This window comes from Theropithecus gelada, chromosome 1, assembly GCF_003255815.1.
Source record: "Theropithecus gelada isolate Dixy chromosome 1, Tgel_1.0, whole genome shotgun sequence".
NCBI classification, from domain to species: domain Eukaryota; kingdom Metazoa; phylum Chordata; class Mammalia; order Primates; family Cercopithecidae; genus Theropithecus; species Theropithecus gelada.
The window spans coordinates 210,579,199-210,594,618 of NC_037668.1; the positions used below are offsets into that span (position 1 = coordinate 210,579,199).

A 15,420-nucleotide genomic window follows, 5' to 3' on the forward strand; every position below is an offset into this window, starting at 1 on the left:
AAGAGTATCTGGGTGCAGTGTTTCCCTGTAGACCTGAGGGAAGTTTGGCTCACCCTGAAGCTTCAGAACAGTACAAAACTTCTGGAAATGAGCTTAGTCACATAACTGACCAGAGTTTTGCCTTTGGTGACAGCGCAAGCCTTGTGGACGTGACCAGAAAGATGGGTGTAAAGAAGAGAAGAGAGACCCCTTTTCTCTGGTCCATTCTATTAGTAGAAGAGCAAAAGAAGAATCCTGTTTGGTGTTACCTTTTTATTCTCTGAAAGCTTGGACTTGCAGTTCATTATATGGAAATTTTTTGAAGATATTTGTAGACAGTTCTCAAACTTCCCATTGAATATTGGTAATTTGTTCAGGGTTAACCAGATTTCCCTGTGAATGTATTTGATCACTGCTTAGCTACTTAGAGCGAAAAGTCGTTTTTCAGCCTTCTTTCTCCAAATATATCATTTTAATGCACGATAAATTTTATTTCCCACCAGGAGTAAGATAACTGGAAGCAGATAATAAATAAAACAAGAAACTGGATTGTTACAAGCTGAAGTCTTACTTGGGAAAATTTATTCGAAAGGAGACTGGCTGATTTTTGTTGGTTTTTAATGGCATGTTAGTTGCTCATTAATTAGTTCAAAGGTTATGTAGTATTCCTTCCACTTCCACCCCCACCCCCAAGCGGCTGTGTAACAAGAATGAATGAATTTCCCTTATGGGAAGAGGTGAGGCTGGGGGCATTCTGTTCTGCCTAACAGTGAATAGAATCTTTTCTTTCAGATGGAAAAGAAATAATAGAGTTCATTTTCCTCTGCAGTTGTGTGTGTGTGTGTGTGTGTGTGTGTGTTTAAGTTTTTTGGGAGGTGTAGTATCTCTTTGTTTACTGTGTAAATATTATGTGTTTGTTTTTGCAAGTAATCATTTAATATAAATATAAAATTATATAGTTATTAACATAAAGTCTTTAAAAATACAATATATATTTGTTAAGGCAATTTGCAATAATAGTTGAATTATCCTTTCTCAGGTCTTCCCAACACCTTTGGTGACTATGATGAAACGCCTTCTATGATGGCCAAGCACCTAAAGGTCAGGGGTCCTCCTTTCACTGGCTTTTTAAGAGAGGCAGAGAGATTGAATTTTAGATTTAGAGTATTTAGAAGGAGAATTTTCCCTGGAGAAATCCCAATGTACATATAACAAAGAAAAGTTTAGCTACCCCAAATTAAGGTACTAGAGGCACAGGGGAGGACTAACTGTCGGCATCCTTATCCTCAACTGGCACTGGTGGCTGTTGGAAAATTCTCACTGGGGTCCACTCCAAACAAATAATTGAGACTTGGCTCTCCTCTGAGATGTTGCTTCCCCTGCAGCCTTCCTAAGTTGTAGCTTTCTGCCGTCACACCCCTCAGACTGCTGGGTGGAGTAGATGTCCCCCTGGCCTCCCATTGTCACCCCCATCATTCTCCCTGTCTGTCATACACTGGCCATTGTTTAATCCTAGGTCATGAGACCATACTGTCCACCGCCGCTTCTTACTGCACTTAGCTACTAATCCGTGGGTCTCTTTCCCCTTGTTCCGTGAATTTTTAGCTTCTGTTTCACTGACATTCTCTCTTAAGCTATTTCTGACTTACTTCTTATGATATCATTATCTTTGTAGACGATCTTTCCAATACTCTTGACTTCTCAGCTCCTTGACTTTGTCTCTTAGTTATGGTGTTCTTTATTCAGTAGCCCGTGGTTAAACTCTAGACTCATGCTGTCCCATATCTAGCCACTACCATACGGTTTTTGGAGCCCTTGAATTGTGGCCAGTGTGACAGAGGAACTGAATTGTTATTTAAACATTTAAAAAATTAATGTAAATTTAAAAATCCGTACTCTATTTGTGTTATTTGAAGATGTGTTATCCAACTCACATTCATTCAGCTCAGCATATGGGTAAAAAAAAATCATTAGATAGGCAAATCTCCCACTGAACTTTATTTTTTGTGTTTATTTTTTTGAGACAGCTGTTGCTCAGGCTGAAGTTCAGTGGTGTGATCATAGCTTACTGTAGCTTCGAACTCCTGGGCTCAAGCAGTCCTCCCACCTAGACTCCTGAGTAGCTGGGACTGTAAACACATGCCACCATGCCCAGCTAATTTTTAAATTTTTTGTAGAGATGGGGTCTTGCTATGTTGCCCAGGCTGGTCTCAAATGCCTGGCCTCAAGTGATCCTCCTGCCTTGACCTCCCATAGTGCTGAGATTATAGGTGTGAGCCACCATACCCAACCTCTCACTGCATTTTAAGTGGTATAAAGGATTTCACAGCATCTGAACTATTCTTTGCTTTTATCCTATGTCTAGGGCATGTGACATCTTTATATCCAGAGTTAAGTACGTTTGACTCTCTTTTTATTATAGTCTTAGTTGTTCAGGAAGTATAGATGGCTTTTATGTTGAATTGGTGGGAATGAGTTTAGAATGCAGATGAACTTGCTGAAACTTTGTCTTTTCCTAAATGCAGGATTTTGCTATGGATGGCTTGGTCAATATAGTTGGAGGATGCTGTGGTTCAACACCAGATCATATCAGGTAATAATCACCTATAGACAATATATCTAAAACCAAGTGGACAATCAGATAATACTCTAAATATGTACCTTTTGTTGTGGGCTGAATTGTGTCCTTCCAAAATTTATATGTTGAAGTTCTAACCCCTACTGTTTCAGAATGTGGGCTGTATTTGGAGATAAGGCCTTTAAAGAGGGGACTAAGGTAAAATGAGGTCGTACAGGTGTACCTAATCCAATATGATTGGTGTCCTTTGAGGAGCGGGACACAAATGCACACACAGAGGCAAGACCATGTAAAGACACAGGGAAGAAATAACTAGCTACAAGCCGTGAGACAGGCCTTAAAAGAAACTAACCTTGCCTGACACCTTCAACTCAGACTTCTGTCCTCCAAGTTATGAGAAAATACATTTCTGTTATTTAAGCTACCCAGTCTTTGGCACTTTGTTATGGCAGCCCTTCCTAACAAGCTCATACATCTTTATATTATGAAAAATTTTAGAGAAATAATAAAATGGACCTCTATATGCCTGTCCCATAGTTGCCATAATTTTCGATGTTTTTCCATTCTTATTTCATCTGTCCCTCAACTTTTCCCCCTGGATTATGTAAAATAAATCCCAGTTATTATGATATTCTATCCTTAAATACCTGAGTAATATTTGAATGCTCAAAGAGGACAGCTCATATTTATTGTGGGCAAATACAGGCCTCCATTAGATTCCTTCGTGGAAGGAAAAGACAATAAGACAGCAGGTGTCTTGAGGTCAGGAGAAGCGTCTTCACTTTGCCTGGTTCACTGTGGTTACTTAATTCATGTTTTCAAGTGAGCGTATGAAGGAAGGGAGTGAAACGAGCATGACCGTGTGTTTCATTCCTTAGAGTTTTATAGCTTCTAGGAAGATTGGAATTCAGTGATTTGGAATGTCATTTAGGACTGTTTATATTTGTTTTTTTCCCTGGAGTGACTGATGATCATATTTCCAGCCAGTCATCTCACTGTTTCAAGTCTGTTTTCATGTGTGTAATATGTTCACTCTACCGAGTTACCTTGTAGTTCACTGCTTTTGTTGACTGCTGTGATAGACTCTTAGTAAATAATATATATATATGTGTGTGTATATATATATATTTTTTTTTTTTGAGACGGAGTCTTGGTCTGTCTTCCAGTCTGGAGTGCAGTGGTGCGATCTCGGCTCACTGCAAGCTCTGCCTCCCAGGTTCACGCCATTCTCCTGCCTCAGCCTCCTGAGTAGCTGGGACAACAGGCGCCTGCCACCATGCCTGGCTAATTTTTTGTACTTTTAGTAGCGATGGGGTTTCACCTTGTTAGCCAGGATGGTCTTGGTCTCCTGACCTCGTGATCCGCTCGCCTTGGCCTCCCAAAGTGCTAGAAGCTAGAATTACAGGCGTGAGCCACTGCGCCTGGCCTAAATAATAATTTTTAAAATATCTTGTAAATAATTTCTGAAAGCTGTCAGTAAATGTCGCTTATCTTTGGATCAGCAACTATTTCTTTTTGTTTTTGTTTCCTCTTTAAAAAGAGGAGTTGTTTTAAATGTCTGTGTGTATGTTTGTGTGTATCTATATTTATATCTCTGTGTATATGTTTGCTTCTTTTACTTAGACATTCATATTCTAATTTGGGGACAGTAGAGTAGAGCAATTCTTACTGGTCCTGATAAATTTAGTGGAGTAGCCAGATTTTTCTGGTTGATCAAAAACATGATTCATTAGAACTGATAAGGTTCAATGGAGTGTGAATTACTAAAACAAATCTTTAAGAGTAATTATTTTGAAGTTTTAGTGCTTTATGGCTGTGTACCCGCCCTACTGTGTGTGTGCTGTAGTAAAAGCAGATCCGCTGGACCTAATTCCCTCCTCTCCTAGCCCCTCTGCTTGTGCCTGCTCCTTCTTGTCAAAGGTGAAATCCTTTTTCTGCTCAAATTTTGAGTAGGAAGCGAGGATTGTGTGTGTGTAGATTTGACAGAGTAAAAGACATCTGTGGATGTGGGGAAGGTGGAAGGAAGTTTGCAGTTTGCATTTGTGCAAACTGTCATGTAGCTCCAGGTTCACGTCTCAGAAAGTAAAAACAACCCAGCCAGCGCATAGCCGACGGGCAGGCACACAAAAGGTGCAGTTTATAGATTAATTTTCTGCATTGCTGAGAAAACTAAAAGGCATAATTGTTGCTGCACACTTGGAATTAAGTATATAACTATATATATAGTTATGTTAAATAGACAATTTCATAGTTAAAAATTAGTTTTGAAATTAGTTTCATTAAATATATTTTATTCTGAATTAATGGAAATAGCGTTTTCTGTTTCAACTCAGGGAAATTGCTGAAGCTGTGAAAAATTGTAAGCCTAGAGTTCCACCTGCCACTGTTTTTGAAGGACATATGTTACTGTCTGGTAAGTCATAAAGACCTGGTATTCGTGATTTCAGAAACCATTTGTAGAATGTGACTATTCTAAGTGGTAGTGATATTTGTGCTAGGCAGCTTGCTTATTAGGTTGAAGAAGAATCCATATATTCTTGGCGCTTACATGAATTCCAGTGAAGAACCCTTGTTTTTCCAGGGCTGGGGCAGGATGACATCAACTTTAGGGTAAAAGTGAAGGAAGGCCCAGGTGATTTGCCCAGGTAGGGTCCTTGGTGGTGGCTCGATGATCCTATCTTTATTGTCCACTGTTTTGAAAACATACTCTTGGCCACAGCCTAACAATTTTAATTTTCAGGTTGAAATTAGTTACTGAAAATTCCAAACTGCGAAGGTGTAATGTTTGGTAATGGCAGCAGCATCATCCTGGAAAATTGTTTGTTTCTGAAATATTCTTGTTGTAATCTTACATTTACCATATGTTTAGGACTTTACAAAGACTTGTGGTATTTATTTTTTCTTTGGTTCTCAACAATCCTTTGAGGTACGTAGCCTACCTTTTTCAGCATTAATTTTGTGTTCAAACAAGGAACGTTACTAAACTGGGTCATCTGGCCAACTGTTAGAAAAATAACTTTAAATTTCATATTTTTGCTTCGGTATGTTCATGATATATTAAATGGTAACTTCAAGCAGAAAAAGTATGATTTTTTAGAGAACCTGCAAATAACACATATGAGGAATTATGTTCCCTAATAGCTTAGAATTTAACATCTCTCTGAATTGAAATATTTTTGTTTCATATGTTGTCCTGTGAAAGGTAAAATAAATTACAAATGACAGCAAAAGTAGTGTCTGCTTTTCTCACTCAGAACATAGCACAGAATTAATCCCAATCAGTGAGTGTGAAGTTGGGTTAATAAACATACCAACTATGGTCAGGCTATCCTTTTTTTTTTTTTTTTTAAATACTCCAGAAGGTAGAGGATGAGATTAGGAAAAGTAGGATTCATGGTTTATGATACTCCCTCTCTGGAAATAGTGGCTTTTATTAGAGAGAAGTGTGGCAGGAAAATTTATTTATTTCATCCCTAGAACTTAATGTTAGTGCATTACTTCAGCCAAGCACTAAGAGTGGAAAACATTCAGCCTTTGCCAAAATTGAAACAAGAGAGCCGTTTATGTAAGATTTTAAAAAATAATTTACATGTAAGAATAAAAGAATTTTTTCTTCAATTTGAATGTCATATGCTGTTGCTAAATTGCTTTAAACAGTCACCTTCCATCAGATTTTAAAAGAGTGACATCAGATGTGCTATTTAAAATTGTTCTTTTATAAACCACAAGCTTGAGAGAAGTGTGATCTTTGTATCAAGTACTTCACATTCATAATAGATCATTCGCACTATGTGTGAGATGCTTTGGCGGGGGAGTCACACGGAAATGTCAGCATTGAAATGTTGGCTCCCTGCTTGCCTGTCCTGGGAACCTCAGGGTCAGACTAAGATCGGGCATACCCTGGGACTAGCATGGAAGGCTGGGGCCATGAGGATCATTGCTGGGTGGAAAGGAAACCATAAGCCAATACTGGGCGTGGAAAGCGATAATCTCAGTGCACCAAGCAGCCTGGAATGCTTTTATAATGACCCAGTTTATAGTCATTATTTTTCTCTGCCTCATAGCTGTTTCTTCCTCAGCCCATGCTTTGACAAAGGACTTAAAAGCCATTTTCTCTTATTAGCAATGAAAGCAGTGATTGTGGGTGCTAATTCTGTGCTTATCAATGTTATTCAGTTTCATTTTTACAATAACAGTATAAAACAGACACTTTACTGTCTTTGTAAACTCAGAGGCATATGGGAAGTTGCCCCAAGGTTGTTCATTCAGGTAAGTGATTTAAACCCAAGGCCGTCTGTCCCCAGAACCTTCCTATAACCACCTAGTGAGACTGCCTCTCCTAATACTTTAAAGGTAATGAATAGAACAAAAACAGTTCAGAGCCTTTTCTATAGTGTTACTTCACACTGTACGTTTGAGACTGCCTCTCCTAATACTTTAAACATAATGAATAGAACAAAAACAGTTCAGAGCCTTTTCTATAGTGATACTTCACACTGTATGTTTTTACTTCAGTGTAATATATCCACATGTATTATATTTGCCCCTAAATTGGCCAGTGGCAGGGGAGATGTTACGATGTTGGTAGATAAGGAAACAGGCACCAGAAGTCCGCCTGGCTTACCTAGAGCCAGCTCATTAGTGATAGACCTGCCACAGTGACTCCTGTCTCTCAGGTCTCAACCTGGGTCCCTGATTCTGCCTTGTTTATTATGGGTTCTAGGCCTCTGGATCAAAGAAATGAAGTAACGTTGTAAACACACCATTGGTGGGATTGAAAAAGCTTACTCTGTATAGCTTCAAGCTAATATCTGAGCAGACAGCTGTGGAACACCTCTCTTTCAATTCTAACTTTGTCCATGATTTTTGCCCCAGCCTCTTGGTTAAATAGGGGTTGATGATTATTTTTTCTTTTTTCTCAGAGATGGTATGATTAGGTCCTTGAGGTTATTTGCAGCATAAAACTCTGAAATATTTCTTCTTTTGAGAGTCTGGTTGTAAATGTAGATGTAACAAATAGCCTTTGCTGCATTTGAATCTCCCTAGAGACAACTATGGCCCTGCTTCCACATTGGATCTCCTGTCTGCTCAGATGGGCTGTGGTGCAGGAACTTCTCTTTCTTACTGAATACATTTGCGTCTGTCTTATGTCATCCATATGCATTTGCAGAAATTTTTCAAAATGCTTCTCCTTTTAAGGTCTGGAGCCCTTCAGGATTGGACAGTACACCAACTTTGTTAACATTGGAGAGCGCTGTAATGTTGCAGGATCAAGGAAGTTTGCTAAACTCATCATGGCAGGAAACTATGAAGTGAGCATCTTAATAAGACCCCTGAGGCATCTGCCCATGTCTTTGGCTAGACAGCATGTAAATGAAACAGCTCTCTGCCTTTGATAGTGTTATTAGCAGAGCCGCTAGAAAGTGTGAGAAGATGGTAATGTGTGTTTGCAGCAGGGTGGGCTGGTGGGAGGACGAGGCTTTGAAAAATTGAAGCTGCTGTTGTCAATATTTGTTAAAAAGTACTGCATTTGGTGTATGAAGTAGGATGAGATGGGAAGGATCCAGGTTCTAGCTATTTCTATTAATCATGAAATAAGTTAAAAAATTTGAGAAGGCTCTTTATTTTGTCTTCTCACAAATCCTTCTAGGGAAAGGGAAAGACAGGAAAATTCCTGTCAGTTCCTTACGGCTGCGTCGAACGCTCACTGTTGAGAGGGTATTATGAATCTTGTTAGCTGTAGACTACAATAAACAAACGAAAGAAATAGACCCTTGCCTTGGAAAGTGTATGTGATAGTTTTAGCCATGGTGTTTTTAAGCTCGGTCACTCTGTGGATGAGCATAATTTAATCCATACAGAGCATACCCAAGACTCCTGGATAGATTTTCCTATGAAAATATGAATTTAAAATTGGAGGAATTTGGCCGGGGCTTTGATGATAATTAACTTTGTCATCCAACTTTCCTCACTTCTTTGCAACCTTTAGGAGATCTTCCAGAAACCAGTATCAGAGCTGATTTAGTTTTCATAACAAGGAAAGGACCGTGTATCCCCCTTCATGGACCTGTTCATTATTACCTGATGGCATCCCTGGAGGCATGTCTTCCTTCCCAGTCCCTCAGCTGGCACATTAGCAGGGCCTGGTTGCCCAGTTTCACCACTTCCCCTGTCAGTTGTCTTCCCCTCATTCTTGCTGCTTTCCAGTGCTCCTGTATGCATCCATCATGAGCCTTCCCAGTTTGGAAGTTCCACAGGGTGACTTGTTTTTGCATATGGAATAAAACTGAAATTCATTAGTCTGTCATTCTGTCCTCTTCACTTAGGTATTAAACTGCCCTCCCATCCTGATCTGTCAGCTGAACATTCCAGGAGGCTCGCTTCTGACTCTGTGCCCTTGTTCTTGTTTGCTTCCTTCTGAAGTGCCAGTGACTCTTCTAGCCATAGAGTGTTCTTCAGCTGGCAGGGTTTTGATTCGTATGCCTATTCTATGGTGTCCCTTTGGTGGATTTGATAGATTTGACACTGAGAGCATTTTAGGAAGAAGCAAACAGGTGAAAGTAATAATATCTATCATTTAATAAGGTCTTTCTATGTGCCATCACTGTGCTAAGCACTTTGTGTCATTTCTCATTTAATCATCACAGCCTGGTGGAGATAGATACTGTGGTTATCCCCGTTTTACAGGTGTAGAAACAGAGGCTTGGGGAGGTTAAATGACTTGCCTTTTGTTTTACAGCAAGTAAATGATAGAACCCAAGTCTACCAAGCATGTGCCCTTAACCACTCTGCTATCTCTGCCTAGTGGAAACAGTAGGAGGGGGCAGTAGAAACAGGAAGGGACAGGTGACTCTTCATTAGAGTCTAGCTTTTATGTCTTAGTGATCCCTTTGTGGTAGTGAAAAGAACATTGACCTGAAAGAAGTTACAGTCCTGTGTTCTTACTCAACTCAAATGTCTTTAAACAAACTGCTTCATCTCTCTGAGGTTGTTTGGGAAGGTTAGACCTTCCGTGATTGTTAAGAAATAGGTCAGATATTGGCATTTCCATTTTCCAGGTCTTTTGACCCTGTTGCTTACTGTCTTACTTCCTGTCTGTTTGCTCCAATCCATTCCCCATTAGCCAGCTGAAGATGCTCCCTCTCAGTTAGCTTTCTCCATTTTGGTTTGTGGCGACCTTTCCCTTTCCTGGATGTTGAGATCATCTTGGCATTTGACCCACACATTGTATGGCAGTGCCCAGTAGTTTTTTATGTGACTGTGACATGTGCCCCCAACTAGATATAAACCCTTTAAGAACCAGGATTGTGATTTACACTTCTTTTTATTCTTTATTTTATTTAAATTGGTACTGATACTAGAAAACATTTTTTGATTTACTGAATTAATTAATTGCTTTATTTATTTTGAGACAGAGTCTTGCTCTGTCACCCAGGCTGGAGTGCAATGGCGTGGTCTTGGCTCACTGCAACCTCCACCTCCAAGGTTCAAGCGATTCTCCTGCCCCAGCCTCCAGAGCTGCTGGGACTACAGGCACCCGCCACCAGACCCAACTAATCTTTGTATTTTTAGTAGAAATGGAGTTTTGCCTTGTTGGCCAGGCTGGTCTTAAACTCTTGACCTCAAGTGATCTGCCTGTCTCAGCCGCCCAAAGTGCTGGGATTACAGGCGTGAGCCACCGCGCCCGGTCCGGATTTACTGAATTGAATTGTGATCCTTTTTCTCTATGCGGCCTTGGCTCAGTGCATATGGTGCTTCCTTGTGGCATATGCCATAGGGTTTCATGCCTGTTCTATCACAATGAGTGCTAAAAGTTTCTATTTTATTTTCTTGGGCTAAAAAAAATCAAGACAACATCAGCATCTACTATTGATTTTATCCTTGCTTATTTTGTTACACTATGAAGTGTACAGTGAAGACTTAAATAAACAAAAAGTCTCTGTCATGTTAGTTAGAAGGCATTATGGAATATGTATATTTTGCCCAACATTGTTCAGAGTGGGAAGTATATAAGACTCTTTTTGGAACACTTATCCTACAAAATATTCCTTAGATGGTCATAAGTGGGAAATGCTGTATTCTGTTTTGGGAAGGTTGCAGTGTATAATAGTGCATTAAAGAATTTGAAAAGCCTTCCAGTGTTATAAAACCTGCTGAAACTTATTTAACTGACATTTCTTTTCATGTAACTCCTATTAACAGCCTGCAATGAATACTTTCAGCAGATACTGAAGAGTTACATAGTTTTTGGCAAATACTGAAGGGTTACATCGTTTTGGATGGTTTCTCTAAGGACTTTTTTTGGAGGAGTTGGGGCTTGAGCTGGGTCTTAAACAATGTGGAAGGGAAAGGGATTGCGTTCCAAGCAGAGGGGACAACATGATCTGCAGCACAGAGATGGGAACAGATCTGGCTGGGTGAGGGCTCCAGCGGGGGTGGAGTGGGAAGTTCAGTTGGGTAAGAAGATGGGGCCAGCTCAGAGGGCCTTGACTGCCATGCTGAGGAATTGAGAATCTTCATGGTAGGAAAACAGCTTTGGTGGATTCTAAGCAGTGAGATGATGTGATGGAAGAGATGTGTGAGAAAGGTTAATTTGTGATGAGTGATGGGTGGACAGCAGGCCCAGAGTCAGGGAGTCTGGCTAGGTAGTCTGTGTAATTTGAAAGGATTGCTGGGAAGGGTAAGGAATGACCTCGTTAGCCTTTTCTCAAAGTACTGTCTCCTAACGCTGCTTCCTCTCGCATTCTTCCTTCAGGAAGCCTTGGGTGTTGCCAGAGTGCAGGTGGAAATGGGAGCCCAGGTGCTGGATATCAACATGGATGATGGCATGCTAGATGGTCCCAGTGCAATGGCCAGATTTTGCAACTTAATTGCTTCCGAGCCAGACATCGCAAAGGTTATACAAAGTTTGTATTTATCAGGGGGATTTACTTGTCTCACTTTGTCACTCATTTAACTTTGCCAGTTGTCCCATTAATCTGTGAACTCAAGAACTGGTTTTCTGAGCACAGTAGTTTCTGATTGTCAGCTTTCTCAGATAATGATAACCTTTCCATATAAAGCAGATCTTGGAGACAGCTGTGGCTTCAGCCTGGCTGTTTCCAAGACTTCTGGGATTGTTCATGAGAATTGAGTCTCCTCAGATGTCTGGACAGAATAACAACCCACTTTCCCTGTCTGTGAAGGAAAATCATTGGCTCTATTTCTGCCATAGGCAAGGGAACTCAGTGATTTCTTTCTTATAACAGAAAGGAGAGAACTTTCAGGCTTATCAGACTAAGACAAAAATACAAAACAAGATTAAATCAAGAGGTTATGTCAGCTTTTACATTTGTTCTTTAAAAGGTGAAAGTTGATTTTTGTGTCAGTCTTTCAAACTTTTTTAAATGAGTTCTAAAATTTTTAAAAATCTTACCTCATTTTTCTGCCATTAAGCTTGTTATGAGGAGTGATTTTTTTTTCCCCCTCCTGAGGCAGAGTTTTGCTGTGTGGCCCAAGCTGGAGTGCAGTGGTGCAATCAAAGCTCACTGCAACCTCAGACTCCTCCCACTTCAGTCTCCTGAGTAGCTAGGACCACAGGCACGCATCATTTAAAAAATATTTTTGGTAGAGAGGGCGGGTCTTGCAGTTTATATAAAAATAAATAACCCAGTCTGATTTTGAAGTCATAGGCTCAAGCAGTCCTCCTGCCCTGGCCTCCCAAAGTGGTGGGATTACAGTTGTGAGCCACTGTGCCTGGCAGGAAGTGATTTTTGAAGTTCTTTTTTAAAGAAACTTCCTAGTGCTTTAAGAGTTGCATATTTCAGGTTGAGCTGTTGGTTTTTTATTAGGCTTCAGCTGATTTAAGTTAGAAGTCTGTGGTAAGTACTGAATTACATTTGCCCATCTTTTATTTGTGTCTTAAAACTCTTTACTAAAAAGTCTCATCATTCTTCTGGGAATAAATATTTTGAGAATTTAAGGTACAAAGAAGCAAGACAACTTGTTCAAAGTTAGTTAGAATCAGAGGTATAGCCAATTGTTTATCAGCTTAGTATTGGGAAGAGGGTAGACTCGCCTTGTAAGGCCCAATCAAGTCAATGGACTATTGACCCTACTTTCTTTCCTCATCTCTAAAATGGGATCATCAAACCCCCTTTGTGAATTGTAAAGATGCAAGTGCTTTATCAACTGTGAAGGACCCCATGTAACTCAATAAATTATTAGTGTTCTGATTGCCACAACAATTTCTTATCTTTCTTGGTTTTGCCCTACTACCACAATTTATTGGAGGCCAAATTTCGACCCATGGGGTAAAGCATAAAATCGTTTTACCAGCACCTTTTCACCAGTAGGGTTGGGACACCAAACTATCAGCAAGCAAATATGAGCCGATACACTGGCCTGGTATCTTCGTTGCATTTGACCCTTTTCTTAGCAAACCTGTCATTACTAGCATGCTAAGAAAAAGCATGGTGGAGTGCCTGTTCTTTTTTGCTCTTGTTTGGTGGCGTGGCTTAGGAAATTGCTGACTACTCATTTTTCAGTCCTCAGTTGAAATGTTTCCTGCCCCGGGAAGCTTTCCGTGGATTTTCCCGCCCCATTCTCCATGCTTCCTATATTGGGTTTGGTGTGTGCTTCCATGGCAGTCTGTGCTTCTCATATGCTTTTAGTTTTTACCACACTTTATGTCATTACTTGTTTAATTATTTATCTTTCTAAGCTCAGTGGAGCCAAGGACCTGGCTTCCTTACTGTTTTCCCTGTATGGGCCTAATATGGTAGTCACTTAATTATTTATTGAATGGCTTAATTGAATAATGTGGCCTATGCTGGGAGCTGTGGTGTGCACCTATAGTTTCAGCTACTGGGGAGGCTGAGTGGGGAGGATGCCTGGAGCTCAGGAGTTCAAGACCAGCCAAGGGAACATAGTAAGACCTTGTCTCTAAAAATACAAACATAATGCAGCCTAGATCAGTTGCCTCATTTCATTTCTTTTTATCAATCTAATTCTTCAAGCCCTTCCTTTCACCTTTCCTGGAACAGAGGTATGAATTAAAAGGAACCTATTCTCAACTGTGCATTTCAGTCTTGTCCTTTATTTTAATTATATGCATTTGTTGATAATTAGATCTATTTTTCCTTTCTAATATTAAAAGTCTTTTTTTTTTCAGTAAAAAAAAATCAGTAATTTGATTTTCTAAAGGAGAGGTTGAATTTGAATAACTTCGCTAGAGGGCTGTTCCCAAACGACACAAGGCTAAACATGAATTCCTAAGTTAGATCAGGGATGTCTAAATCCTATCTGAGGTGTTTGCCTCGGGGCCTAGGCACTTGAAAGTGTACTGCACTGAAGCTGGTGAACTGATCCCACTGATTTCATTCTGATGTTCAGCTATGATCTTTCAGCTATAAATCCCTGGCCCATGCATGGAGTATCTTGTAATACTGAAATTACTCCAAGTATTTTGGTCTTAAAGAATAAGTGTATTAAAATTCTGTCTCTGACGTACTACTATTATTTGTTTATTGTTTTGCTAAAGAAGAAACAGGGAATACTTTAGAGCTTTTGAAAAGTAATTTGTAGTGACTTGTGGCCGCTCTGTGATTTTCTTGCCTTTCTGATCTCAGGTACCTTTGTGCATCGACTCCTCCAATTTTGCTGTGATTGAAGCTGGGTTAAAGTGCTGCCAAGGGAAGTGCATTGTCAATAGCATTAGTCTGAAGGAAGGAGAGGATGACTTCTTGGAGAAGGCCAGGAAGATTAAAAAGTTTGGAGCTGCTATGGTGGTCATGGCTTTTGATGAAGAAGGACAGGTGAGTGATTTCTTTTGGCCTAATCCATTGTGTTACCCAGGTTAGAATGCAAGTCTGAAACAGCTACATATATATGTACACATATACATGTATCTCTTTCTGTATACGTTCATATACATATGCGTACATGTATCTGTATACAGTCATACATCATGCATTACTTAACAATGGAGATATGGTCTGAGAAATACATCATTAGGTGATTTTGTCATTGTGCCAACATCCTAGAGTGTATTTACACCAACCTAGATGGGATAGCCTACTACACACATAAGCTTGATGGTATAGTGTATTGTTCCTATGTCATAAGCTAGTGTAGCATGTTACCATACTGAATACTGTAGGCAACTGTAACAAAGTGATAGGTATTTGTGTATCTAAATGTATCAAAACATAGAAAATTTACAGTAAAAATACAGTATTATATAACCTTAGGGAACCATTGTTGTTTATATGATCCATCATTGATTTAAGTGTCCTTATGTGGTCAATGACGGTATATGAAGATCTGGTATATAGTAAAGTCTTTGTATTCATGAAGAAAGGTTGAAGTATTCAGGAAATGCTGTTGGGACGACTGGCTATGCATCTGGAAGAAAATAAAGTTAGATTCCCATTTCCAACCATATACTAAAATAAAGTTAGCTATTTGCAACATGAATAATAGTAGTGGGTGAATATTCCTAATATGCAAAGTTTCTGTAAGTCGGAAAGCAAAACACCCCAGTCAACCCAATAGGAAAATGGACAAAGGAAATGAGTAACAGTTTATATAAAAATAAATAACAAATAGCCAATAAACTTATGAGAAGATACTAACTTTTGTAAGCATTAAAGAAATAAAAAATAAAGAAATAATGAGATTAGTTTCCTTTACCAAATAGAAGAAAAAATTAGAAGATTGATAAATGGCAGCCTTCATAATACCTCTGCCATAGAATCAGGGTGGGGCACATGGGAAGCTTCAGATATAATAATAGTTCAACTATGTGATACACTGATTATTGTTACGTTTTATACTTTACATAACTTTTCATGTATATTTTGGTACCTATTTAAAACCACTAA

The 15,420-nt window shown here is 39.5% G+C and overlaps 1 protein-coding gene across 3 annotated transcripts in view; it reads left to right on the plus strand.

The window, feature by feature from the left end:
• The window catches only part of MTR (5-methyltetrahydrofolate-homocysteine methyltransferase), a 103,231-nt gene that overhangs the window by 29,318 nt on the left and 58,493 nt on the right, over positions 1-15,420 (plus strand). For 2 of the 3 annotated variants that reach the window (XM_025359846.1, XM_025359855.1), the window contains exons 10-15: positions 1,019-1,080; positions 2,505-2,572; positions 4,891-4,970; positions 7,757-7,869; positions 11,313-11,453; positions 14,167-14,352. In XM_025359846.1, coding sequence (XP_025215631.1) covers positions 1,019-1,080; positions 2,505-2,572; positions 4,891-4,970; positions 7,757-7,869; positions 11,313-11,453; positions 14,167-14,352 — 650 coding nt within the window. The remainder of the gene's footprint in view (positions 1-1,018; positions 1,081-2,504; positions 2,573-4,890; positions 4,971-7,756; positions 7,870-11,312; positions 11,454-14,166; positions 14,353-15,420) is intronic. The other variant, XM_025359861.1, reaches the window with a different exon arrangement.